The sequence below is a fragment of the Cervus canadensis genome, chromosome 8 (genome assembly GCF_019320065.1).
Source record: "Cervus canadensis isolate Bull #8, Minnesota chromosome 8, ASM1932006v1, whole genome shotgun sequence".
Classification (NCBI taxonomy): domain Eukaryota; kingdom Metazoa; phylum Chordata; class Mammalia; order Artiodactyla; family Cervidae; genus Cervus; species Cervus canadensis.
In genome coordinates this window covers 79,827,615-79,855,015 of record NC_057393.1, presented here as the reverse complement: position 1 = coordinate 79,855,015, position 27,401 = coordinate 79,827,615, and the positions used below count along the sequence as shown (strand labels likewise).

General features: G+C 41.5%; 1 protein-coding gene across 3 annotated transcripts in view; it reads left to right on the top strand.

The window, feature by feature from the left end:
* Positions 1–7,249: 7,249 nt before the first annotated feature.
* The window catches only part of COG2 (component of oligomeric golgi complex 2), a 42,593-nt gene continuing 22,441 nt past the window's right edge, over positions 7,250–27,401 (top strand). Inside the window, exons 1-7 of one of the 3 annotated variants that reach the window (XM_043476959.1) lie at positions 7,250–7,444; positions 16,667–16,828; positions 17,956–18,021; positions 21,715–21,795; positions 23,579–23,682; positions 25,166–25,274; positions 26,378–26,557. In XM_043476959.1, coding sequence (XP_043332894.1) covers positions 7,373–7,444; positions 16,667–16,828; positions 17,956–18,021; positions 21,715–21,795; positions 23,579–23,682; positions 25,166–25,274; positions 26,378–26,557 — 774 coding nt within the window. In that variant the 5' untranslated portion in view covers positions 7,250–7,372. The remainder of the gene's footprint in view (positions 7,445–16,666; positions 16,829–17,955; positions 18,022–21,714; positions 21,796–23,578; positions 23,683–25,165; positions 25,275–26,377; positions 26,558–27,401) is intronic. The other 2 variants (XM_043476960.1, XM_043476961.1) reach the window with 2 other exon arrangements.

Sequence of the window (27,401 nt, the reverse complement as noted above, 5' to 3'; positions counted from 1 at the left end):
CATCTGCACATCTGAGGTTATTGATATTTCTCCTGGTTCTCATTGATTTCAGCTTGTGCTTCATCCAGCCCAGCATTTTGCATCATGTACCCTGCATATAAGTTAAATAAGCAGGGTAACAATATACAGCCTTGACATACTGCTTTCCCAATTTGGATCCAGCCTATTGTTTCATGTCCAGTTCTAACTGTTGCTTCTTCACCTGCATAGATTTCTCATGAGGCAGATAATGTAGTCTGGTATTCCCATATCTTTAATAATTTTCCATAGTTTGTTGTGAGTCACACAGTCAAACCCTTGGCATAGTCAATAAAGCAGAAGGAGATATTTTTCTGGAACTCTTGCTTTTTTGATGATCCAGTGGACGTTGACAATTTGATCTCTGGTTCCTCTGCCTTTTCTAAATTCAGCGTGAGCATCTGAAAGTTCTCAGTTCATGTACTCTTGCAGCCTAGCTTGGAGAATTTTGAGCATTACCTTGCTAGCATGTGAAATGAGAGCAATTGTGTGGTAGCTTGAACATTCTTTGGCATTGTCTTTTTTGGGATTGGAATGAACAGTGACTTTTTCCAGTCCTATGTGGCCACTGCTGAGTTTTCCAAATTTGCTGGCATATTGAGGGAAGCACTTTCACAGCATCATCTTTGAGGATTTGAAATAGCTCAGCTGGAATTCCATCACCTCCACTAGCTTTGTTTGCAGTGATGCTTTGTAAAACCTGTTGATTCACACTTCAGGATGTCTGGCTCTAGGTGAGTGATCACACCGTTATGTCTATCTGGGTCATTAAGATCTTTTTTGTATGTTTCTTCTGTGTATTCTTGCCACCTCTTCCTAATATCTTCTGCTTCTATTAGGTCTATACTGTTTCTCTTCTTTATTGTGCCCATTTTTGCATGAAATATTCCCTTGATATCTCTAATTTTCTTGAAGGGATCTCTAGTCTTTCCCATTGTATTGTTTTCCTCTGTTTCTTTTCATTGATCACTGAGGAAGGCTTTCTTCTCTCTCCTTGCTATTCTTTGGAACTCTGCATTCAGATGGGTATATCTTTCCTTTTTTCCTTTGCCTTTCACTTCTCTTCTTTTCTCAGCTATTTGTAAGGCCTCCTCAGACAACCATTTTGCCTTTTTGCATTTCTTCTTCTTGGGGATGGTCTTGATCCCTGTCTCCTGTACGATGTTACAAATCTCCGTCCATACTTTTTCAGGCACTCTGTCTATCAGGTTTAATTCCTTGAATCTATTTGTCACTTACACTGTATAATTCTCCCTGGAGAAGGGAAAGGCTACCCGCTCCAATATTCTGGCCTGGAGAATTCCATGGACTGTGTAGTCCAGAGGGTTGCAAAGAGTTGGACACGACTGAGCAGCATTCACTTTCACTTTTCATTGTATAATTGAGAGGGATTTGATTTAGGTCATACCTGAATGGTCTAGTGGTTTTCTCTACTTCAATTAGAGTCTGAATTTTGCAATAACGAGTTCATGAACTGAGCCATAGCCAGCTCCAGGTCTTGTTTTTGCTGATTGTATAGGGCTTCTTCATCTCTGGCTGCAAAAAATATAATCAATCTGATTTCAGTATTGACTGTCTGGTGATGTGCATGTGTAGAGCTATCTCTTGTGTTGTGGGAAGAGGGTGTTTACTATGACCAGTGCATTCTCATGGAAAAACTCTGTTAGCCTTTGCCCTGCTTCATATTATACTCCAAAGCCCAAACTTGCCTGTTACTCTAGATATCTCTTATTTCTTACTTTTGCATTCCAGTCCCTATGATGAAAAGGACGCCTTTTTTGTTGTTGTTAATTCTGAAAGTCTTGTAGGTCTTCATAGAACCATTCAGCTTCAGCTTATTCAGCATTAGTGGTTGGACATAGACTTGGATTACTGTGATATTGAGTGGTTTGCCTTGGAAATAAACAGAAATCACTTTGTCGCTTTTGAGATTGCACCCAAGTACTGCATTTTGCACTCTTTTGTTGACTATGAGGGCCACTCCATTTCTTCTAAGGGATTCTAGCCCATAGTAGTAGATATAATGGTCCTCTGAATTAAATTTGCCCATTCTATTCCATTTTAGTTCACTGATTCATGTAATGTTGATGTTCACTCTTGCCATCTCCTGTTTGACCACTTCCAATTTACCTTGATTCATGGACCTAACATTCCACCTTTCTATGCAGTATGATTCTTTTCAGTATCAGAATTTACTTCCATCACCAGTCACATCCACAATTGGGCATTGTTTTCGCTTTGGCCCAGCCTCTTCATTCTTTCTGGAGCCATTTCTCCACCCTTCTCCAGTAGCATATTGGGCACTTACCGACCTGGGGAGTTCATCTTTCAGTGTCATATCTTTCTGCCTTTTTTGTTGTTGTTGTTGTTGTTGTTCATGGGATTCTTAAGGCAAGAATACTGAAGTGGTTTGCCATTCCCTTCTCCAGTGAACCACGTTTTGTCAGAACTCTCCCCCATGACCCATCCATCACGCATGGCCCTACATGGCATGCTGATAGTCTAACTGAGTTAGACAAGGTTGTGATCCAAGTGATCAGTTTGGTTAATTTTCTGTAATTTTGGTTTTCATTCTGTCTGCCCTCTGATGGATGAGGATAAGAGACTTGTGGAAGCTTCCTGATTGGAGGGATTGGCTGTCAGGGAATCTGGGTCTTGCTCTGACATGCTTAGTAAATCTTTAATCTGATTTTCTATTGATGGGTGGGGCTGTGTTCCCTCCCTGTAGTTGGCTTGAGGCCGAGCTATGGTAGGGGTAATGGCGACCTCCTTCCAAGTGGTTTACGCCAGGACTGTTGTATTCGGTGTCCCTGACCCCACAATAGCCATGTTGACCCATGTCTCCCCTGGGGACTCTTGGACACTCACAGGCAAGTCTGCCTCAGTCTCCTGTGAGGGTCATTGCTCCTTCCTCCTGGTTCCTAGTGTGCACAAGGTTTTGTTTGTGCCCTCTAAGAGTCTCTTTCACCAGTCCCATGGACGTTCTGTAATCAAGTCCCACTGGCCTTCAAGGGCAAATTCCCTGAGGGTTCTCAGTCCCTTTGCTGGATCCCCATGTTGGGAAATCTGTTGTGGGCCTTAGAACTTTCATAACAGTGTGAGGACTTCTCTGGTATAATTGATCTCCAGTTTGTGGGTTGTCTACTCGGTGGCTGTATGGTGGGGCTCACACATTGTGCTTCCCCAGTCTGCTGAAGCCACAGCCCCTGTCCCCACAGCAGGCCACTGCTGACCCATGCATCTGCAGGAGACACTCAAAGGCAGGTCTGGCCCAGACCTATATCCATGTTTTTAAAATGTGACCAGTGTGCTGTTTGCACTAACTTCAATGCAAGAATCTCATTTTGAGGTGTTGTCTTCCTCTGTCCTACTCTTTCTTAAGGACTGTTGAGGGTTAATGTTATCTCCAAGGTGACAACAGCCTTGGGAGGAGCAACCTACACCTGATGTATAAAGTCAAAGTCTGTAGGAAGAAGAGTTGCAGGGTGAAGAGTGTCAAGTGATGTTTGTAGTTTGAGTTATCAGTATCAAGGAGAAAAAAAGAAAAGTGAATCCTCATCATTTGCTCATGGTATTCAGAGCCAGAGGCAGGGACCTTGGGAAAGTGAAGAAGAGAAAAAGAAAGAAAAATGTCCAAATACAATTGGGATGTTTGGGGGCAAGACGAGGGAGAACATCTGAGAAAATGGGGTTGGGTGTATGATCACATTGATTTGCTGTTGTTGTTTAGTCTCTAAGTCGTGTCCAACTCTTTTGCAACCCCATGGACTGTAGCCCACCAGGCTCCTCTGTTGTCAGGGAATGTTTGACGGGAGGATTCCTACGTGCTATCTCTCATGAGTCCTTTGTCCCTCTTCAAGCGGAACAGCACGCTGCTCCCAGGGACTGAGGTCATTGTGTGAGGCAAGCATGAGTCTCCTTTAGTAAACATTCTCCTTAGGACAAAACAGCTTAATCTCCTTCCCCTTTCTTGAGATATGGATTGTTTCCTGACCTTGTGGTAACAGTTGCTGTACATTTGGTTTTCTGATCTCTATCATTCCCGAAAGAAGTTTCTTGTACTGCAGCCTATATATACTCATAGAAAAATCATTAAAGCACCTTTGCTCCATCAGAGCTTAGGTCCCCGGGTCTTTTTGTCTCTCTCTCTCTCTCTTTCTCTCTCTCTCTTTCTCTCTTTCACTTTCTTATCGTCGACTCCGCACCACAAGGTTCCGGTCCATTAAAGGACCCCAACACTCTGTTCATGTGATTTTCCAGGTGAGAATACTGGAGTGGGTTGCCATTTCCTTCTTCAGGGGAATCTTTCCGACCCAAGGATCAAACCTACCTCTCCTTCATTAGCAGGTGGATTATTGCTGAGCCACCAGGGAAGCCCAATCACATGGATACTGGCCTCAAACACAAAAATTTGCTATTCCTACTGAAAAATGGAATCAGCCCAGTTCAGTCACTCAGTTGTGCCTGCCTCTTTGCGACCCCACGGACTGCAGCACGCCAGGACTCCCTGTCCACCACCGACTCCTGGAGTTTATTCAAACTCATGTCCATTGAGTGGGTGATGCCATCCAACCATCTCATCCTCTGTCGTCCCCTTCTCCTCCTGCCTTCAATCTTTCCCAGCATCAGGGTCTTTTCCAATGAGTCAGTTCTTTGCATCACATGGCCAAAGTATTGGAGTTTCAGTTTCAGCATCAGTCCTTCCAAGAATATTCAGGGTTGATTTCCTTTAGGATGGATTGGTTTGATCATGCTGTCCAAGGGACGCTCAAGAGTCTTCTCCAACACCACAGTTCATAAGCATCAATTCTTTGGCGCTCGACTTTCTTCATAGTCTCATTCTCACATCCATACCTGACTACTGGAAAAAACATAGCTTTGACTAGATGGACCTTTGTTGGTGAAGTAATGTCTCTGATTTTTAATATGCTGTCTTGCTGTCTTGGTTGGTCATAACTTTTCTTCCAAGGAGCAAGAGTCTTTTAATTTCGTGGGTGCAGTCACCATATATAGTGATTTTGGAGCCCCCCCCCCCCCAAAAAATAAAATCTGTTACTTTTTCCATTGCTTCCCCATCTATTTGCCATGAAGTCATGGGACCAGATGTAATGATGTTAGTTTTCTGATTGTTGAGTTTTAAGCCAACTTTTTCACTCTCCTCTTTCACTTTCATTAAGAGGCTCTTTAGCTCTTCTTCACTTTCTGCCATAAGGATGGTGTCATCTGCATATCTGAGGTTATTGATATTTCTCCTGGCAATCTCGATTCCAGCTTGTGCTTCATCTAGCCCAGCGTTTCTCATGATATACTCTGCATATTAGTTAAATAAGCCAGGTGAAAAGATACAGCCTTGATGTACTCCTTTCCCGATTTGGAGGCAGTCTGTTGTTCCATGTCCAGTTTTAACTGTTGCTTCCTGACCTGCATACACATTTCTCAAGAGGCAGATCAGGTGGTCTGGTATTCCCGTCTCTTTCAAAATTTTACACAGTTTATTGTGATCCACACAGTCAAAGGCTTTGGCATAGTCAATATGCAGAAATAGATGTTTTTCTGGAACTCTCTTGCTTTTTTGACGATCAAGCAGATATTGGCAATTTGATCTCTGGTTCCTCTGCCTTTTCTAAAACCAGCTTGAACATCTGGAAGTTCATGGTTCACGCATTGTTGAAGCCTGGTTTGGAGAATATTGAGCATTACTTTACTAGCATGGGAGATGAGTGCAATTGTGTGGTAGTTTGAGCATTCTTTGGGATTGCCTTTCTTAGGAATTGGAATGAAAAATGACCTTTTCCAGTCCTGTGGCCACTGCTGAGTTTTCCAAATTTTCTGGCATATTGAGTGCAGCACTTTCACAGCATCATCTTTGAGGATTTGAAATAGCTCAACTGGAATTCCATCACCTCCACTGGCTTTGTTCATAGTGATGCTTCCTAAGGCCGACTTGACTTCACATTCCAGGATGTCTGGCTCTAGGTGAGTGATCACACCATCATGATTATCTGGGTAGTGAAAATCTTTTTTGTATAGTTCTGTGTATTCTTGCCACCTCTTCTTAATATCTTCTGCATTTCTCTCCTTTGTTGTGCTCATCATTGCATGAAATGTTCCCTTGGTATCTCTAATTTTCTTGAAGAGATCTCTAGTCTTTCCCATTCTATTGTTTTCCTCTGTTTTTTTGCATTGATCACTAAGGAAGGCCTTCTTTTATTTGAACTGATCACTGAGGAAGGAGATATGGAATAGTTTCTGCCATATCAATAAAGAAAGGATATCACAGTCATCAGCAATTGCAGCCACCATGGAAGGTGAGCTAGTGAGCCCTGAGGGTATTCAGGATGGAAATAGTGCCTGCCATCTAGTAGCCATCAAACTGCAGCCATTCCCTATGGTGAGTCCTGAGGAAGCTCAGGATGTGGAAACAGACTACTGTCCCCAGATAGTTGAGGGGCATATGAAAGGAATGATTTCAGTAAGCCTAATCTCTTGCATCTTCCTTTACATAGAAAAGCACTAAATTTCTCAACTTGGGATATCTGGTTTTCTTTAAGTTACAAAACATTTTTGACGTTCAGACCACCTACACTTTGTTGCAAAACTTCTATATAACCTTTTCCCCACCTCCCTGCTTCCTCAGAGCAGTTCTCTCGGGTCACTTGAGCTGCTGTCTCCTGGACTTGAAGTCCTAAAATTCTCACCAAGTAAAACATAACTCTCAACTTCTAGGTTGTGAATGGTTTCTAAGGAGATTACAAATAAATCTGCGTGCACATGTATTTGTGTGCTATGTTCTGACTAGCTAGGTGATGAGGTGCTCTTTAAGAAGAGTGAAGACCCAAGTTACTCAAAGGTGCTCCCTTAAGAAGAGTGAAGACCCAAGGTTATTCCGACCTCCCACCTGGATCTGAGCCAGATCCTGGGGCAAGATCAGGGAGAAGATCCTGGAAGAATGCTGCAGGTAGATTTTTCCCAGTGGAAACGGCGGCTGGAGAGGGAGCCCCAGACTCCTCCAGCCAGTGCTCTTCAGCCTCAGACCTACGTCACTGGGAGACAGAGTGCCCAACCCAGCTTGCCTGAGCTGCAGTGCCGACCTCCGCCGCACGGAGGCAGCATGACCTACAGCGCGGTGGCAGCGGCGATCCCCACGCCCCTCTTGGCGGCGGCGGGCGGTGGGCGGAGGCCGGCGCACGGAGCCCTCGCTGATTGGCTGCGGCGCGGCCGCTGCCATGTTGGCGGAAGTGGCGCTCTCTGTGCCGCGGCAACTGGCTGTGACTGCGGCTGCCCGCTCCGTGCGGACAGGGTCTTTCTGCTTCCCCTCGCCCGGGGTTGGCTTTGAGAGGCGGCGTCCGGCGGGATGGAGAAAAGTAGGATGAACCTGCCCAAGGGGCCGGACACGCTGTGCTTCGACAAGGACGAGTTCATGAAGGTGCGCCCGGGGGCTGCGCTCCCCGAGCCGAGGCGGGTGGCCTGTCTTCCTTTCCCTCCGGGGCCTCCTCGGGCTGCTCTTGCTGGGTCCCGGGCCGCGCACGCCCCGGATCAGCCCCCCAGCGGGACCTCGCTGCCTTCGTAGTGAGTCTTGGCCTCAGGTGGGGCCGGGGCAGCCTGCTGTGAGAAGGCACTTCTGTGAAATGGTGCATAGTAACGAAAAGGCCTGAAGTTGTGGGCAAGTGGTTTTGAGCTAGGTGTAAAAGCTCCTCTTAGTACCCGAGCACATTACCATGCAGTGCAGTCGGAATTGCTAGATCCTGGCCAGACAGAAGTTTGTCGACCGCCGCCTTGCACCTAGAAGCCCAGTACGAATGTCTTGACCAAATCTCTGGACCCACGTCCCTACCCAGGGATTAGGTGCGTGGAAGAGGCACTCAATCGAAAGTTTTTCCTTAACGTTCGCCTAAAGTTTCTGAATGGGATATTTAAAAGATTAGAATCTTATTACTGATTTTGTTGCAGTACAGCAAAGCAAACCATTTTGCTTCTCTAAAGTTACTCTACTTTTTATAAAGTGAACTTGAAGTTGGTCTGCAGGTAATGTACGACATAAGCTTACATAACCAGAATTGAAATATTATGGATATTAAAGGTTTATCAGGCACAAGCCTTGAATGTGTCCAAGATTTGAATCAGAGCTGGGAGGAACTTTGCATATTTTTGTGGTGTAATGCTCTGGGACTGTACATACACCATCAAGAAATACAGTTTTGCTTTATTTCTAAGGATTCAGGTTTTTGATACCACTTAGTGGCTGCTTTCAGGGTTAAAAGGTTAAATGTTTTGGCTCAGTAGACACTTAAACTTTTGAACAACTGAATTTAAGTCTTTTTTTGTCTTTTTTGATGACTTCAAGTCTTAGTATTTTTTTTCTTTTTAGCTTCATTAGTTTATCTTTTTGATGCTTGCATTCAGTTCACAGTCTCTGGTTTTAAGCAGTATTTACATCTGTTCTTTTTTATAGCTGAGTAGTGTGTACCACATGGACTTGAGCTTGGGCAAACTCGGGGAGATGGTGAGGGCCTGGGAAGCTGGGTGTGCTGCAGTCCACGGGGTCGCAGAGTCAGACGTGACTTGGGGACTGAACAACACCACATCGTCTTTATCCGTTCCTGTGAACTTTTAGATTGTTTACATGTCTTGGCCATTGCAGATAGTGCTTCAGTGAATACTAGGGTGCGTGTATCTTTTCAAATGATGATTTTCTTCACATATATGCCCAGGAGTGGGGTTACTGAATGATATGGTAGTTCTATATTTAGTTTTTAAAGGAACTTCCATATTGTTCATGAAAAAGAGCAAAATAATGCCATTTGCAGCTACATGGATGGACCTAGAGATTATCATACTAAGTGAAGCAAGTCAGACAAAGACAAATATATCATTTACATTTGGACTCTAATAAAAATGATACGTGCATGCGTGTATGCTTAGTCTTAAGGAACTCTTTGAAACCTCATGGACTGTAGCCTGCCAGGCTCCTCTGTCCATGGGATTCTCCAGGAAAGAATCCTGGAGTAGTTTGCCATTTGCTTATCCAGGGAATATTCTTAACCCAGGGGTGAAACTCACGTCTCCCATGTTTGTTTGCATTGGCAGGTAGATTATTTACCACAGAGCCACCTGGGAAGTCTGAAAAGTGATAACAAATGAACTTATTTACAAAACAGATTCACAGATCTCAAAATTAAATTTATGTTTCAGTTTAGTTCAGTTGCTTAGTCATGTCTGACTCTTCGCGACTGCAGCATGCCAGGCCTCCCTGTCCCATCGCCAACTCCCAGAGTTTACTCAAACTCATGTCCATCGAGTTGATGATGCCATCCAACCGTCTTATCCTTTGTCGTCCCCTTCTCCTCCCGCCTTCAATCTTTCCCAGCATCGGGGTCTTTTTCAATGAGTCAGTTCTTTGCATCAGGTGGCCAAAGTATTGGAGTTTCAGTTTCAGCATCAGTCCTTCCAGTGAATATTCAGGACCAGTCTCCTTTAGGATGGAATGGTTGGATTTCCTTGCACTCCAAGGGGCTCTCAAGAGTCTTCTCCAACACCACAGTTCAAAAGCATCAATTCTTCGGTGCTCAGCTTTACTTATGGTCCAACTCTCACATCCGTACATGACTACTGGAAAAACCATAGCCTTGACTAGTCGGACCTGTATGGTAACCAAAGGGGAAGCATGGGGAGAGGTGATAAGTTAGGAGACTGGGATTAACATCTACACACTACCATATGTAAAACAGATCAGCAGAGGTTCACTGTGCAGCACAGGGAGCTCTGCTCAGCACTTCAGTGACCCACGTGGGAGAGGAGCCCCGGGCAGAGTGGGTCCACGCGTGCACACAGACGAGCTGCTCTGCAGCACGCCCGGGACTGGCACAGCAGTGCATGTCAGCTGTAGCAAAAAAGTTAAGTGATGCAGTTTAAGAAAAAAGCAGTTACATCTGGATCTTCTCCAGTGTGGCCATTCATTTTTATTATGCAGGCCATCTAGACCCAGGAATAATGTACTCTTGTCCTTGTACAGTGATGTTTCTGCTAAACCTCTGTGATGAAGGGCGTCGTTTGAAAGGGAGTACCACGTGAGCTTGCCGATCCAGAAACGCTTTGTTCCATCCGCTGGCTGAGAACTGTCCTGGAGCAAGGGTAGGAAGAAAGAGCATGATGAGGCGAGGTGTGCTGAAAGAAGCCAAGGCACAAGCAGAGATGAGGGGCTTTGTTCTGTTCAGGAATCTCAGACTACAGAGAGCTTAGCCTGACCAACTTTGCCTTCTTCAAGGCTTCCTTCAGGCTCAACACCAGCATTCTTTCTGACTTGCTAGCCCCACCATGTTTCTTGCTCTGAACTGATAGAAAGCCTTTGGGAAGAGAGGCTTCAGAAAGTAGAAACCTCACAATAAGTTCTAAAGTAGAACTTGATGAAGGGGAGAGCAAACTGGGGAGGTGGCTGAAATGGCAGCAGTTTCATATTCTTTCATGCCTCCTAAGCCTCTGAATGTGCTCTGTAGTTTGTAGTGCTAATAAATGTGACCACTTCACATGTAAAAGCAAAATACATAGGACAGCCACCCTGTGTTAAATGTTGATTTTCTAAGTGAGACTTGGAGATAAAGGTTACTTGCAATTTATGTTTCCTTCAGAGAGACATTTTAAAGGTTTTGGTCACATGGCAGAAATGATAGAGAGTTTGCCTTTGGGGTTATATTTCTTAAGTCTGTCTGATTCAATGCATATTGTAATTTGTGCTTCTGAGAAAGTTCGAGAATGTCTGATTTGCATTAGGAGAGTGGGGGTTATTCTCAAAAAATCCAGTCACTGAAAACTTTGTTTCCAGTCAAAGGAAACTTTGTCACACACATGATGAGGCCCTGTTAGGACAATGGTAGCAATCATTCATTTAATAAAGGGGCACTCATTGATCACCTTGGAGAAGGAAATGGCAACCCACTCCAGTATTCTTGCCTGCAGAATCCCATGGACTGAGAAGCCTGGTGGGCTATACAGTCCATGGGGTTGCAGAGAGTTGGACACGACTGAGTGTCTATCACTTGACTTCATTGATCACCTGCTTTGTGTCCACCAGCAGTCTAGACTGGATAGTACAGGGGTAGATAAGATTTAGGCTTTTGAGTATGGTCACAGAAAGACCACAGTGTGTGCTGAGAAACTGGACTTAGTCCAAAGAGGCTGGGAGGATGACCAGGATTGGAAAAGACAGCTGGGTGGGACTGCAAGTTCTCATGTACTGCGCTGAGGGGTTTGCGCTTGATGAGTTACAGTCGGGTGGAAAGCAGGAAATGACGTAGTTGTGTCTGTTGCATTGAACCCGTGTTAGAGGATGCTGGGCCACTGGTTACTTCAGGTTAATATGGGGTTCTGTTTCAAGGGGAAATTATGTTGGATTGGAACTGATGAGCTAATATTTTGATTTGGGCCATTCTTGCACATGTATTTCAGTCCTAACTCAGTGTCGTAGTGGTATCTCAGACTTTTAGGAAGTTACTTAATAAATGCTTGAGAAACAACCAACTACCTTTCTGAATATAGAGAAAAAAGGCTACTTAAAATGCTTCAGTGGTCCTTGTAAGATCTAATGAGAAATACAGAGCAGAGGACAGATTTGTGAAGGATGTAGGTGATCAGAAGACAAGAGTGGCAGATGGTAGTAGAGGTACCATCACTTGGGGACCTCTGTCACTTGGTAGTAGAGGTGGTGATGACATCATGTCATTAGTTTTGTCAGCTTAAAAACTACAGAAATCCTTAGCGAGAGTTGATAGCCAACTGATACATGAAATAGCACATAAGATACTAGTAGTACGGGAGAGAAGAGGCTGCTAACAAAGTTAAATTAGACCCACTCACCTAGGTGTGCTTTTGAAATCTGTCCTTCTACCCCAGCATATGACTTCTATTTTATAGAAAGAAAAGTGCCATCAGATGGGAACTTCTTCATCTTAACTGATGACAGCTCCATTCTTGTATATGTACCCATTCCCTTTCTCCTCCTCGCCTGTTTGGAAAAGGGGTCTTCCTTCCTGAGGTTGATCCTTCCTACCCCACTCCTCCCTGTGCTTGGAGCCCAGACCCCCTGGTACTCTCCCCACCGTCTGATTCACCTCTCCTCTGACCTCATCCCCAGTGGCTTTCAAACACGCTCCTGCTTTGGTCTCTTCCTCTTGACCCTCCTGCCTCTAGTCATTTTCATATCATTCTCTTCCACATCACAGCCAAACTCTTGAGTTGTTTTTACTTTCTTATATGCTGATTGGCTATTTGTATATCTTCTTTGGAGAAATGTCTATTCAGATCCTTTGCTAATTTTTTAATTGGTTTATTTGTCTTTTAACTGTTGAGTTGTAAGAGTTTTTATACTCTGGATATTAGACCCTTGTCAGATACATGATTTGCCAATATTTTCTCCCATTCACTGGGTTGTCTTCTCACTTTGTAAATAATGTGTTTTAACACACAGGTTTTAATTTTGATTGAGTTCAGTTTATCTGTTATCTTGATGCTTTTTTTGTCAATGACTGCCTAAATCAAGGGCACACAGATTTTCACCTGTTTTCTTCTTAGAGTTTGATTGTTTTAGCTCTTCTATTTGTCTTTTAATCTATCTTGAGTTAAATTTTTGTGTATAGTGTGAGGTTGGTATCTAAATTCATTCTCTTCCATGTGGATGTTTTCTAGATAATAATATCAATTGCTGTATGTTTAGTAAATCTACAGTGTAAAGTGAAACTCTCTGGGAAATGAAATGTGGCAGTTATTACATGCCACTGTGAGTCTGAAGTCGTTTGCTGTCAGAGCAAAAGCTGCCTGATCCGATATTCACAGGTGTTCTCAGTCATCTTCTCTTGTGTGGGGCAACATTTGTTTATCCAAGAACAAATATATAAATGGCAAACTGAGCACTAATATTGCCTAATAGCATTTGTTAGAGCTCAAGTTACATGATTTAGAATGCCATCATGAAGTTCAGATCTGAACTTCATCCATTTGAAGTTTATACTTTCAAAGTAACAAGCTGAGTGCTCCGCATAGAGTCGTATGGCTGGTCAGTACCAAGGCCAAGATGTCAGGCTGAGTCCTGCCCTCACATTCTTTTTGTGATTGTTGTGTAACTGTGAGTCTAAGGTGTTATCTGAGGTAGTCTCAAGAAGTAAAAAAAACAGATGGTTTTTCACTAGGTGGCTGTGAAATTATAGTTTGGTAAGACATCTCTTATCTGACACTATTATAGCAGGTGTTTGGGTGATTAATTAAGAAGGTCAGTTTTTATAAGTACTCCTATGGAATGGTGCATGTTGTCCTTAACATATGTGTACATTTGTTCTACATTGATGTGGTGTGAAACTCTTTTCTCTGAAAATCTGTCTGAGAATTAGATTTTTTTTTTTGTTGTACTTTAAGTTGAATGAGAACCCCAAGGCATTTGCAGAGAATCTGGTATAGAATCCTTCAAGATTTGTATGATCCTTCTTCTCACAGCACTACCTGGTTCATGGTCATCTCATATTTTAATATATTTCAGAAAAAATTGTCTTATCAGCTTCTCAGTATCAGGTCTTTGCAAAGCATCTGCCTTAGTTTTCATGAAAACAGTTGTCTTTTTGTACTTATATTTTGTTGGTTTATACAATGTTTAATAAAATTATGTAATTTTGGTGACAAGTATAAGTGGCCTTAACAAGTTTGGGAATCATCGTACCTGATACTTGATAACTAAACGGCTCAGTTAGTACCAAAGTCATAAGTAGACAGTAATTTGCTATCTGTATGTCTGTGTGCCTACCAGGGGCATCAGAATGTTATAAAGGGAAACAGGGCATAATAATTCTGTGAACAATGCTTGGAAGTTGGTTTTGAAAGATTTTAAACGTCTGTTCAGTTGAATACTCAACATCCATATAAAATGTCAATACCAACTAATATGTATTATGAAAAGACATTGAAGTTATGTGTAAAAGGAGAAAAATAGCTTAGAAAAGGTTTATTAAGATTCTGTGTATGTGTGTGTGTTTGTGCGTGTGTGTGTGTTTGTGCGTGTGTGTGTGAACATAGAAAAAGGTCAAGGGTTTCATTCAAGGAGGATCCTACAACACTTACCTCCTCCCGTGGACACATGGAATCAGTAGCTACACATGGAATAGTTTTCTCCTCTGAGCAACTCCTGCACATCTGGCAAACAACCCACATCAAAGTGGATAGGAGAGGCTGAGACATGTTCTTACCATCCACCCCACTCCCAGCATGGTGACCCACAGTTGGAAGGAAGCTACCATCCCCAGCTGCTCCCTGAGAAGTGAAGGGTCTGAACCCTAAACTTGGCACCCTTCCTTTAAAGACTTGCACCTGGGAGATGGGCCCCCAAACATCTACATTTGAAAGTCAGTGGAACTAGCATCTGCAAGACCCACCAGACTCATGATCTGAGAAACAGCTTTTGAAGGGCAGCATGAACTTGGTCACCCTCCTGGGGCCTGGCACAGGGACAGTGGCTGAAAAGGGCCCAGACTTTCTGTGAAAGAGGCTTGTTTATCTTAAAGCATCAGCCTGAGGGGCCGGCCTCTCATTTAACATTCTCTGGGGGCTTGGAGGCTGGCAGGAGCTGTCTTTGCTCTCTCTGCCTCATTCCAGCTGGACAGTATCTCCTAGAAAGGAACTTGGGTACTTGTCTGGTGCCCCGATGTTTGCAGTTGCTGCCCAGAGACAACTCTAGGTCACCTGGCTTTGGTGGTCGGTGAGGCTTACACTTGTAGGTCCCCAGTGTTCACTGCAGTATTATTTGCAATAGTCAAGACATGGAAGCAGGCTTAGTATCCATCGATAGATGAATAGATAAAGAAACCATGATATACACACACCACACACACACATAGAGGAATATTATTCAGCCATGAAAAGGAACTAAACCTAGACTCCCCTGGTGGTACTGAAAAGGAAAAGTTAAAATTTGACATAACCTCCTGCTCGTTCTGCCTGTGTAACTCAGCTTGCTCCTTGCAGAGTCTGGATCGGGTAGGTCACGTGGTCTCAGAAAGTGGGGACTTAAGGTACGAGGAACTGGAGCTTATCTCACCACCCTTGTCCTGCTCTTTGCAATTCCCCAGCCCCTGTAAACTGCTTAATCATGCCTTTCCGTGTAAAGGTCAGGCATTCCCCTCCCCATCTTGACTGCTGTTCCCATGCACACAAAACTGCTTCGTGTAAACCAGCCTATTAGCAGCTAGTGTTGCCCACTATAGTCTGTCTGTGAACACTCTGTAACCCCTCTGTTTGGGGCTAACTGCTCTGGGCCCGCCGGCGTAGTAAACGTGAGTTCTCCAACTCTCCCAGTGTGGTGCTTGGTTTCTCGAGTACTGGTTTCTACAACAATACAGTGGCTCAGAATCTGCTTGCCAATTCAGGGGACACAGATTTGATCCCTGGTCCGGGCAGATTCAACATGCCACAGAGCAGATGAGCCTCTGAGCCACAGCTACTGTGCCTGTGTTCTGGAGTCCGTTGCCCTCAACAAGAGAAACCACCACAATGAGAAGGCTGCAAGCCGCAACACAGAGTAGCCCCTGCTCACTGCAACTAGAGAAAGCCCGCATGCAGCACTGAAGATGCAGCACAACCAAAAATAATAAATTAAAATATTTTAAAAAAAGAAATAAATCTTGCCATTTGTGGCAATGTGGATGGACCTTGAGGACATTAATGCTACATGACATCAGTTAGAGAAAGATGATCACGATCTCACTTTTATGTGAAATCTATAAAACAAAACAAAAATTAACGCAAAGGTACTGAGAACAGATTGGTGGTTGCCAGAGCAGGGGGTGGGGAATGGACGAAATGGGTGAAGGGGTCAAATGGTACAGAGTTCTAGTTAATTAGTTAAATAAATCATGGGGCTGTGATGTATAGCATGGTGACTATAGTTAATACTGTACTGTATATTTGAAAGTTTAAGAGAGTAAATCTTAAAATTTACCATAGCAAGAAAAGGAAATTTGTAACTGTGTGATGGATGTTACCTCATCCATCCTCACAGTGAAAATATTTGGGAAAAAAAATTCCAGAAAGTTTCAAAACACAAAATTTGAATTTGCTGCGACAAATAGTTGGCTACTATTTACATAGTATTTTCAATGATCTATATAACTTTTACATTTTATTAGGTATTTTGTAATCTAGAGATGATTTAAAGTGTATGTAAATACTGTGCCATTTTATTTTAGAGACTAGGACATACCTAGATTTTGGTGTCTTTGGGGGTCCTGAAAACAGGCCCCCATGGATGCTGAGGGATGGCTTTATTTATAGGTTGAAATTGTCACAGTGAATATCTGTTACTTTTAAAACTTAAGGGAAAAGGAGCTACTTCTGTTCTGAGAAGAGCCTATTGAATGTGTGTAGTTAAAAACAAATGAAATCCCTTTTGGGACTTAGGCAGCAGGAGAGAATGCTCTTGGTCAGGGGCCTCCCTCTTGGCACCTTGACAGTGTGCAAGTGCCTTTCTGTCCTGTGTGTTTTAAAGTGCTTTATCCTGACCGCAGTTAACCTTTCAAATGAATAGAATGACCTTTCTCTGTTGTTCTCTCTCCTTTTATTTGTATATGTAAAATGTGATATTGTTGCAATAATTCTTTTTTTCTGGTTTTATTTTCAGGAAGACTTTGATGTCGATCACTTTGTATCTGACTGTCGGAAGCGAGTCCAGCTGGAAGCACTCAGAGATGACCTGGAGCTCTACTATAAGCTGCTTAAAACAGCCATGGTTGAGCTCATCAACAAGGACTACGCAGACTTTGTCAACTTGTCAACAAACCTGGTAAACTTGAAATCCACAGTTCCTACCTGTCAGTGTATTTACACATGTACTGCACACTTTTTTTTTCACTCATGTTTATTCTTAACAGCTCTGAGTCTTTTTAGAAACCTTTTAGTTATTTTCTTTCCCCCAGAAACTTGAAGGGATTGCTAATCTTGATTAATAAAGGAATAAACTTTCTTAATACGCATGTTTTGTGTTTAGTTTAGTTTGATTATTTTTTGAATGACTTACTAAGAAGTGGTGAAAAGGAAAGGATAGCAATGCCAAGAGTGTTTGTTTTTGTTAGTTGCTAATTGATTCTCATGAAATCTCACTAGTTTAGACCAATTTCCGAGAGCAGCTATCAACTAACTCTTCTTAAGGAAATGTTTCATTTACTTTCAGGTACATGTGTTAGCCAGAGATAGGTTGAGAAAACACTGGCCAATATTGATCATTAAGAAGCCTATTTTTATACATTTATAAAAATGTAGGAATTGTTAATAAGAAGCATATCAATTACTTGGAAAAGTTGTTTAGAAATACTTCAGTTTTCATACTTGTGAAAGTCTGGTTCATATTTTGTTTTCAAGTCTGTTTGTCAAAAGAGGTATGGAAAATAGCCATCTCTATGGGAATTTCAAGAAGCATTGAGAATAATGAGCCATATTTGCTTTTGGGGAATACACCACTAAGATAAATGTTCCAGTAGGATTAGAAACCCTGAAAATTTTATTTCCATCCTATTTAATTTGGATTTTTCTGAAGGTTTGTAATAATGCTTAGGAGAGATGTAGTCCATCAGACTTTCACATCAGCTGGTTGAATATCATAAACAACAGAGATAGCTATTTTTCCTGTTAGTTTTTTAAGTCATTTAAAATTTCACCCAAAGGCAAATTGTGCATAGGAATTTTTCATTTATTATGACTTTCCTTACTTTTATAGTTTTTATATATCAACAGGTTTTTCACATTCAGTGAGCAGTATTTATGGCCAAATAACATTTTTGTTACGTAGTTACTAGCAGCATATAATTGTACAGAAAGAATAATCTAAGTCTAATACTGCTTTGATCATTAAGTATAGGCTTCACTGTTAATCCTGGCCCTGATATGTTTGTGCCAACATGATTTTGCCTTTAGGTTGGTATGGACAAGGCCCTCAATCAGCTTTCTGTGCCTTTGGGACAGTTACGAGAAGAGGTTCTGGTAAGTCCCCAAGTAACAGTAAACAGGCTTCCATAAAGCATATTACAGTAGTTTGCCTTCTCCAAGAATTCTTTTATTAATCTGTTAGATTGTTGTGATTGTTGTCGTTGGTGTTTTTTAATGTTCCATGATTATAGTATAATACATTCAAAATGTAAATGATTTGCATGTGATATTACAACCTAAGAAACATATTTGGTTTGAAGACGGCAAATTCTCAAGAGTAGACACTTTTAAATGTCAGGGAGGAGGAGAACGGTATTTCAGATTTTAAATTTGTCAATACCACCTCACCCATGTATAAGTGTTCTCCAGCTTAGAACTGGCTTACTTATATTTTAAAATTTGTCATTTTACAAGTGTTTTCCCAGACAATATTTTATATGTAGTTAGATTCGTGGACCAGTTTATACCAGCCATTTAACCCCTGATGTAACTGAAGGGTCATATAAATGTCGTGTAATACCTAGTTTCTCTGAGAACATCTCTCCCTTGGGAATGGAACTGTCTGCCCCTAAGCCATGAGACCAGGGACTTCATCCGGGTGGAGAGGGAGTTTTGGTATCACCTCCAACAGAAAACTGCCGCCCTGCCCTCCCCTCACTCTCTGGGCTGTGCTAGGCGCCTCGCCCTCCATCCTCCCTTTGTTGTGAAGCACCGCACCATCACTTACTGTGTGTGTCAGCACTGGACCACACCAGACCACGTGGCCTTATGCTCCTTGCCTCGAGACAGTACCTGGCACATGCAGGGCTCTCAGTAGATAATGTAGTAAAGAGGTTCTGCTTGGATAAAACTGTAGGAAATGCAGGACAATGGGAATGTCAGGGCTGAGAAGTCCCGAGGAGGGTAGGCAAGAAAAATTCGTAAAAGAGGTTAAGTTGTGAGCTGTGCCTTGAACTAGCAGATTGTTTGAAAGTTTGTGTCTTGTTTGAATTTTACAAAGCTTATTAAAGTGCCTTTTGTTGGAATGGAAGAGAATGAAGTTTTTGGTCTGCTGCTGGATTCCACACCAGCCTCTGTGTGGCCTTCCTGCCTCCTTTTCAGGACTCCTCTTCCTTCTCCCAACCTGTAGCCATGACATTTCCCGAACCCCATCCTTTTTTAACCTCCCACTCTTCTCTCTGAACTCTCTCCACTCTGCTCACCTATGCTTGAACTTTCTCGACTGCCCTCATGCCTTCAGGCTCTTGTCCTACACTGCCAGCTGCCAGAGCCACCTACCGTCCCTTACTCTGCAGCTGTCTTTATAACCACCCTTCTCCTCATCAACCAAGACCTCACCTGCCTTTTTAATCTCAACTCAAGAAGCTTCTCTGAGATTCTAAGATCATTGAGGGATAAGACTGTTTCTATCTAATTCATCATTGTATCCTCATTGGCTGACGGTTAGTAGACATTTCATGTTTATTGAATGAATTAATTCACTTTTCTATAAAATTTTTGTGATTTGTCTGGTGGTGGTGATTTAGTCGCTAAGTCGAGTCTGACTCTTGCGACCCCATGGACTGTATGTAGCCTGTCAGGCTCCTCTGCCCGTGGGATTCTCCAGGCAAGAGTACTGGAGTGGGTTGCCATGTCTAGTTTATTCTAATCGTTTCTTTTACCTTTGCTTTGGCCTGAGTCTTTATATTTTGTTCAATTTATTAGCTTCTGGACATGTTTTTCCACCTATGAGCTGCCTTTTCCTGGCCATTCTGTTCCTTACTCCTTGATTCGTAATATTCTTAGAACACATGGCATCATGAAGTATCAGTGCTTAAGGATTGTTTAGTTCCTGATAGAATCTAGTCTAATATTCTCCTAAATCTCCCCCACCCCCGTTTGTTTCTACTTCTCTCCAAAATGAAGCCTGTTCTGCACCTGGGTGCACCCTGCAACCCTGAGTGCGCCCTGTCAGTTGCACCTTTCCACCCTCTGTCTTCCAGTGACTGCTCTCCTCCACCGTCGGCCTCCACAGGCTCTCCAAGTCAGACTCGAGTTCCATCCCCTGGGCCAGATTTTCCTAGTGTTTGATTCAGATGGTTCTTTCTGTACTCTGACCACGTATGACGGTGATTGTATATGTATTGGGTTGGCCAGCAAGTTCCACTGGTTTTTAAGTAAAAATAAAAGACACAGTTTTCATTTTCACCAAGAACTTTATTGAACAGTGTATTCACAGTTTTGTTCCACTACCTTCTGCTGTTTTTTTCAGGCAGCTTCATAATTCCATCTTCCCAAAACTTCTTATATTTTTGAGCAAAGAACTGTTGCAGGTGTCTTTTATGGTCTTCCAGGGAATTGAAATTTTTCCATTAAGAGAATTTTGTAAAGACCAAAATAAGTGAAAATTTGAAGGTGCAATGCCTGGTGACTATGGTGGATGAATGAGAACTTCCCAGCCAAGCTGTAACAGTTTTTGCCTGGTCATCAAAGAAACGTGGTCTTGAGCGTTTTCTCTTGACTAATTCCAGATGCTTTTCGTCTAGTGCTGCCTTCAGTTTGTCTAATTGGGAGCAAGTACTTGTTAGAATTAATCATTTGGTTTTCCAGAAGGAGCTCGTTATAGACAATTCCCTTCCAATTCCACCATATACACAGCATCACTTGTGGATGAAGAGCAGCCTTACGTATGATTGTGGTGGTTCATTTTGCTTGCCCCACGAGCTCTTCCATTCCACATAATTGTACAGTACCCACAGAGGATGAGATGGTTGAATGGCATCATCGACTCAATGGACATGAGTTTGAGCAAACTCTGGGAGATAGTGAAGGACAGGGAAGCCTGGCATACTGCAGTCCACGGGGACAACTGAGCAACTGAACAACAACAGCAATTCACTTTTCTCTCTCCTGTCACAATTTGTTTTAAAAATTAAACATTTTTGTTACTTTTAAGTAGAGAATTCCCTGTGGAAAGACGGTCAAGAAGGTTCTTATTTCACTTCACTTATGTGGAACCCAAACATCAAAACTATTCACATAACCAAGCTGGTGCAAATGGTGTTCAACGGTCGATTTGAATATTTTGAGTATGTTGGCCATCTCCTGCATGGTATAGCATTGATTGTTCTCCGTTAAGGTCTCAATTTGATTGCTGTCAACTTCAATTGCTCTTTTCAACCATGGCCAAATCTATCCAGTGAGAAGTCTCCAGCACAGAACTTTGCAAGCCATTTTGACACTTCAGTCAGTCACAGCACCTTCTCCATACATTGCACAGGTCTTACTTTGCTTTTCAGTTGTATTTTTACCTTTCTTGAAATAATAAAGCATAATACACAGAAAATGTTGCTTTTTTTCTCCTTTAATGTTAAAATGACTACACAAAAATTCAGTAGTCTTGATTTTTTTTTTAATGCACACTGATATGACAACTGTCACAATACCATCTTACAAAATTATTTCTAATGAAATTAAAGACAGCCAAGCACTACTAGAGCCATCTTATGGTAAAAAGTAAACTAATTTTTTTGCCAACCCAATATTATTATTCTTTTGGCCGTTAATCCTCTGTGATCTTGGCTTTATATGTCATTTTGCCCTCAAATCATGAGTACCCTCAACAGCAGTTGTATTTAATATTATGTATTTTTGTCAATATCTACATAATACTGGCCCAAATATAATTAAGTTACGTGGAATTTAATGTATAAGTTTCATAATGCCACAAAACAATTTCTGCAGTACATTTTCTTTATTCTTTTAAAGAGTCTTCGGTCATCTGTCAGTGAAGGAATTCGGGCAGTAGATGAACGAATGTCTAAACAAGAGGACATTAGGAAAAAAAAGGTATCCTTGAGTCATACTGTTAAACACGGGCTTGTGGTAGCACCTCGGAGCTAACGGCACTTTCCTGGCTGCGGTGTGATAGACTCCTCTTGGTACCGCTGCAGAGAGAAGTGCGGGGTCTTCCTTTCTCTTCAGGCAGCAGCGTTCAGCCAGGCTCCTGAGGGGTTCAGCCAGAGCTGGAGCCCAGGTCTTCTCACTCCTTGGCTGATTGAAGTCCTATAAATAAAAAGGGTGTGGTAAAGTAACTAATTGAAGAAAAAGACAAAGAATATTGCATATTCTTCTTGTGCTTTATTAATGATAGCATCAAAAATTTTAAATGTAGACTTCTTATGCTATTTGCCAGCTCAAAGCCTCATGTCTTCTCAACTTCTCACCATATGAAACTTTTTTGTCCTCCCAAAACTGTTTCTATGCTTATAATGTCATGTTAACTATTTGAAATAAAGCAGAATTTTAGAGGTACCCAAATGGACACAAAATTAACATTCTTCAGTTTTTCCAGAATAAGACACAGGAATAACTGGTATCAGTGAAGCACTTTAGAGTTTAACAGGCATAAAACTAATTTCTTAGCACCCTTGTAAAGGAGATGTTCAAATTTTAGTGATTCGGGAGCAAGTAAGCCTTCTAAGGCCAACCCTTCCAATGTTCTGCAGGTTGAAAAATTAGTGTGTTGCTCTCTCGTTCTGCCACATTTACTTCTTTTGTTTCCACTTCTTAACTGTACATCTACATGCACTACTTTTAATTTTTAGCAGTTTTATGTTTTGATTTTACTTTCTGACTTTAATGGATATATATTACATTATAATAAAATATATATCCATTATTATATATATATTATAATAATACATAACATATATTATACATATATGCACTATTATTGGATATAATAGGATTAGGATTTGAGACAATTATCAGCTTTTGTCCAGAGATTTCAAGAATGTAGTGCCTTTCTAGAAAAGATTGTAAGCTTTGTGAGAGCAGGGACTTTTTGCCTGTTCTGTTCACTCGTGTCCTCCCTTCCTGGAACAATGTCAGGTGCACAATAGGGGCTCAGTAACTATTTACATATTTTATTTTGTGTTTTTCTAATTAATTTTTATTGGAGTCTAGTTGGTTTCTGCTGTGCAGCAAAGTGAATCAGTTACACATACACATATATCCCCTCATGTTTAGATTTCCTTCCCATTTAGGTCACCACAGAGCACTGAATAGAATTCCCTGTGCTATACAGTAGGTTCTGGTAACTATTTGTTTAATGAGTGACTTTATATCTTTCTGTTCTTTTAAGGATGGGTTTTTTTATAATGCTTAACTTCTTTGATAATGTTGTGTAATAATGTCTGATGAATTGATGCTTAAGCATATAATTGTGTCATATACATGTAAATAGGATAAAGATGATCAGAAGCTACAGTTACAACATGAAAAAGGGTCATAAGAAAATAAATGTAATACCTATAGAGAGGTTCATTTAAGATAGGAAAAGAAAGAAATAAAAGCGTGGGAAATGAGAAAAGAAAAAGTCTAGTTTTCTTCTTTTTTTAACTATAAACTTGCAGTAGAATATTGAAAATATGCTTTTTCTTGATACCTAAAATTAAGATTTGCATTCTTGGGAATTCAGTTTTATGTAGAAGTATTGAAAATATAGAATGCCCTACATACTGTAAGTTGACTTTTTGCTTTGTATTTCCCTGTATTTAGAATAGGAAAATAAGATGATTAAGATTAAATATCATGATAACTTTTCTTTTGCTTAATTATTATTTTATAGATATGTGTGTTGCGGCTTATACAGGTTATTCGATCGGTTGAGAAAATTGAAAAAATCTTAAATTCTCAACATCCTAAAGAAACATCTGCACTAGAAGCAAGCAGGTAAGTATTTTCTTTACTAAATATTACATAAATTAATACTCTACAACTAGCCTAAATTCTTTTTTTTTTTTTTAGTTAAAATTCATTTCTGAAAAAGAAGAAAAGCCAAGTCTATGGTAAACAGTGTTTTTGAGTGTAGCTTGTGGAAAATGGAGGGTGTGAGATGGTAAAGTTTATAATACATCCTTATAAAGCCTTTATGGTTATGGGCCACAGTTCCAATACATCACTTCACGGGGAATCAGACGAGTGTGCTTTTACTGGAAGAATTTTATCTTTGGAATTGCCTTATAGAAGCACTGGCAAAATTTTGTTGATCTGCAAGATATGAAATAGCTTTCATCTTTCCTAAATTCATTTAGACCAGAGTAATACTCGGAGTATTGCCACTTATGTATCTTACCCTAGCATTACATCATTAAGAAACAGGATAGGCACATTTAGTTAACGTTTGTCAACAACAACAAAAAAAAACAACTTGTGAAATTAGAAAAAGATGACCATTTTCTTTGTTACATACTGCAACTGTCTTCTTATCTTTCTAGTCTGAATTTTAAATCAGCCGGGTAGGTGAGCGACTCAGAAAATGAGTAGCTCATACCAGCACCATGGGAAGCACCGTGGTGCCGTGGACAGATTTGTGCTGTATATTCCACTGGGCAGCCTGAGCCATGGAACTCAACTCCTGGCGTCATTGACAGTGGAAGGCTAACGGGAACTCCTCTGGCAGGGTTGTCTGACACTGAGGTGCCGTCAGCCCATACCTGGCATGTAGTAGGCCCTCAGTTCAGTTGAGTTGCTCAGTCATGTTCGACTGTGACCCCATTTGATGGGTCATCCCTTCTGACCCATCCAGGGGAGCTGTTTGTCTCAAACCGTTCCAAGTCTCTTGCCCTCAGCTGCCTTGGCAGCTCCTGCCAGCTTATCCTCACTCGACATCCACCATGCCTGCCTTCCTGTTTTCTTTCCATTTTTGTCCATTCCTACTCTTCCTTTGATAGAAATGCATCACAATGTCTTTTTCTATAACACTGGTCCTTTCTTGCTCAGAATCACCTTCAGGACTTTTTAAAAATTCAGGTCAGCAACTTTGAGTTGTAGAGGAGGGAAAACCAGGGCAATGTAAATAACCGGGTAGAGCTAGAGAGAGGGAAGGGAAGTTAACAATGAAGAAGGCCCTGAATGAGAGAGGCTGGGGGAGGAGATGTAAACACCCACACTGGCCTGGGCCAGCTCTTGCTTCTCGGCTGGACCCTGTGGTCAGGGCCTGGCAGTGTCAGGGGCTTATACTTAACTATTCTAGTATTCTGTTGTCCTAGAACATGCTGTAAAAGCTCATGGCACAAAGGATGCTATAGCTTCTACCTTATAACAAGAGGGCTATGGAAAAGCACAATCAAAGCATCAGGACTGCTGATCGTGTGATACATTCTTGGAAATTAAAATCCTTTAGGAATTAACTCTTTTTAATTGTCTCCACTAGCCCGCTTTTGACTGGACAAATTTTGGAGAGAATTGCCACAGAATTTAATCAGTTACAGTTTCATGCTGTTCAAAGCAAAGGCTTGCCTCTTTTGGACAAAATAAGACCAGTAAGTGTTGTTTTAGATTTTCACACTTTAGTATTTAGGAATTTGCTAAATAATTTTGGTTTTACCTGGTACAGGCAGACCTTGTTTTATTGCCCTTAGATTTATTGTGTTTCACAGATACTGCACTTTTTTTTTTTAATTGAAGGTTTATTGCAACTCTGCATCAAGCAGGTCTATCACCATGCTAGTACCCTTTTAATAGCACTTGCTCACTTCAAGTGCTATTATCTTTGTATCTCATTCTGGTAGTTTTCACAGTATTTCAAACCTCCACCAGCAAAATGATGATAGCTTACTTAAGGTTCACATGATGGTTGCATTTTTTAGCAATAAAGCATTTTTTAATTCAAGTAATTAAGGTCTATATCTTATTTTTTTTACACATAATGCTTTTGTAAACTCAATATACTGCATGTAGTACAGTATAAACATACCCTTTATATCTGCTGAGAATCCAAGAAACCCCCATACCTGACTTTATTGTGATAGTAGTCAATTCACTGTGGTGGCCTAGAACCACACCTGCAGTATCGCCAAGGGATGCCTGCGTTGTTCTGACAGTTGTTGATCTGCAGGATTTTGAAACTAGCTTTGAATTTTCTCTTTCAGGTTTTGTTTTTTAGGCCCCTGCCTCCTAAGTGTCACACATTATGGATTTTGTGTAAAGACACAGGCATATTCTCTGAATTATCAGGGTAAAATTAATTCTAAATTTCATGTAACTTGACACACTATATGATTTAGTCAGAATTAATTTATCCAAAACTCTTGACTGGACTTTAGAATCATGATGTTTGTCAGATTTGCTCTGTAGCTTAAAAGAACCTCATTCTGAAATGATATCTAAATCCTCCTTTGATATAGCAAAGATTAACTTACAAAGAGATGTGAGGAGGAGGAGAGATTCATTGTTCCTTTCCAGAAAATGTTAATATTTAACTTACAAAGAGATGTGAGGAGGAGGAGAGATTCATTGTTCCTTTCCAGAAAATGTTAATATTTAATTTTACATATCTTCTGTTGGAATAAGAAATTTGTTATGTGTGTGTTTGGATCTTTAGAAATGATTACAACTGGAGCGTTTTAACCTGTCTTTCTTGCAGCGTATAGCTGGTATTACAGCCATGTTACAACAGTCACTGGAAGGCCTCCTGTTAGAAGGTCTTCAGACTTCCAGTGTCGATATTATTCGGCACTGCTTACGGACTTACGCCACAATTGACAAGACACGGGATGCAGAGGCGTTAGTTGGTCAAGTCCTCGTGAAACCCTACGTAGATGAGGTTTGTGTGCTGTTAAATCAGGCCTTCATTCAGCAGATGTTCATGGAGCATCTGCTCTGTCTTGGATGCTTTACTGGGTATAAGGGGTAGTTTAGAGGCCTTTCTGTAAAGATTCTCAGTTACTATAGTACCATCAGTTGTAAGAAAAGGTTGGTCCCTGGTGGTGACAACCAGCATGCAGGAGTCAGGCACCTTCTCAGTGTTTCTTAGTGATGCTGTAGCCCAGGGATCATGTTAATTTAGTGGGAGGAGGGCCTTGCCTAGGGAGAAGGAATGTATCAAAACATTTTTAGGTCAGGTTTATGGTATGTAAGTTATTTGCCACTAAATTCTTAAAATGAATTTTTAACTACTGGTCTAGTGGGTAAAATGGAACAAGTAAGCAGATACCAAAACTGCAGTGTAAGTTCCTGGTAAGGGAGCCTGCTGAAACCCTGACCATGGAAAGTCTGTGCTGAAGGTTGTCTTCACAGAGATGTGGCCTAAGTCTTGAATACTGAGGAGTCTCTTAGCCAGGAAGGTGGGAGGGAGGAAATAGTCACTGATGCAGGACTTTCATAGGCAAATTAGCAGCATAATACCCTAAGTCCAGAACTTGACTATCCAGTGTCCTTCATCTCCAAGGATGCAGTTACACTTTGGAAAGTAAGCATATTCTGCCTTTGAGCAGCCAGAATGTAGACTGTACCTACCATATGAAGTTGCCAATACTCAACATTTTCTCACACACAAAAGCGGCAGCTTCATCTGGTTCAAACTGATAAAAGTCACAGGCCCATCCTCAGTGTTTGCAGACTCTCTTCAGTGCTCTGTCAGTGTGGATGCTCTTCCTGTCCAGTAAGCA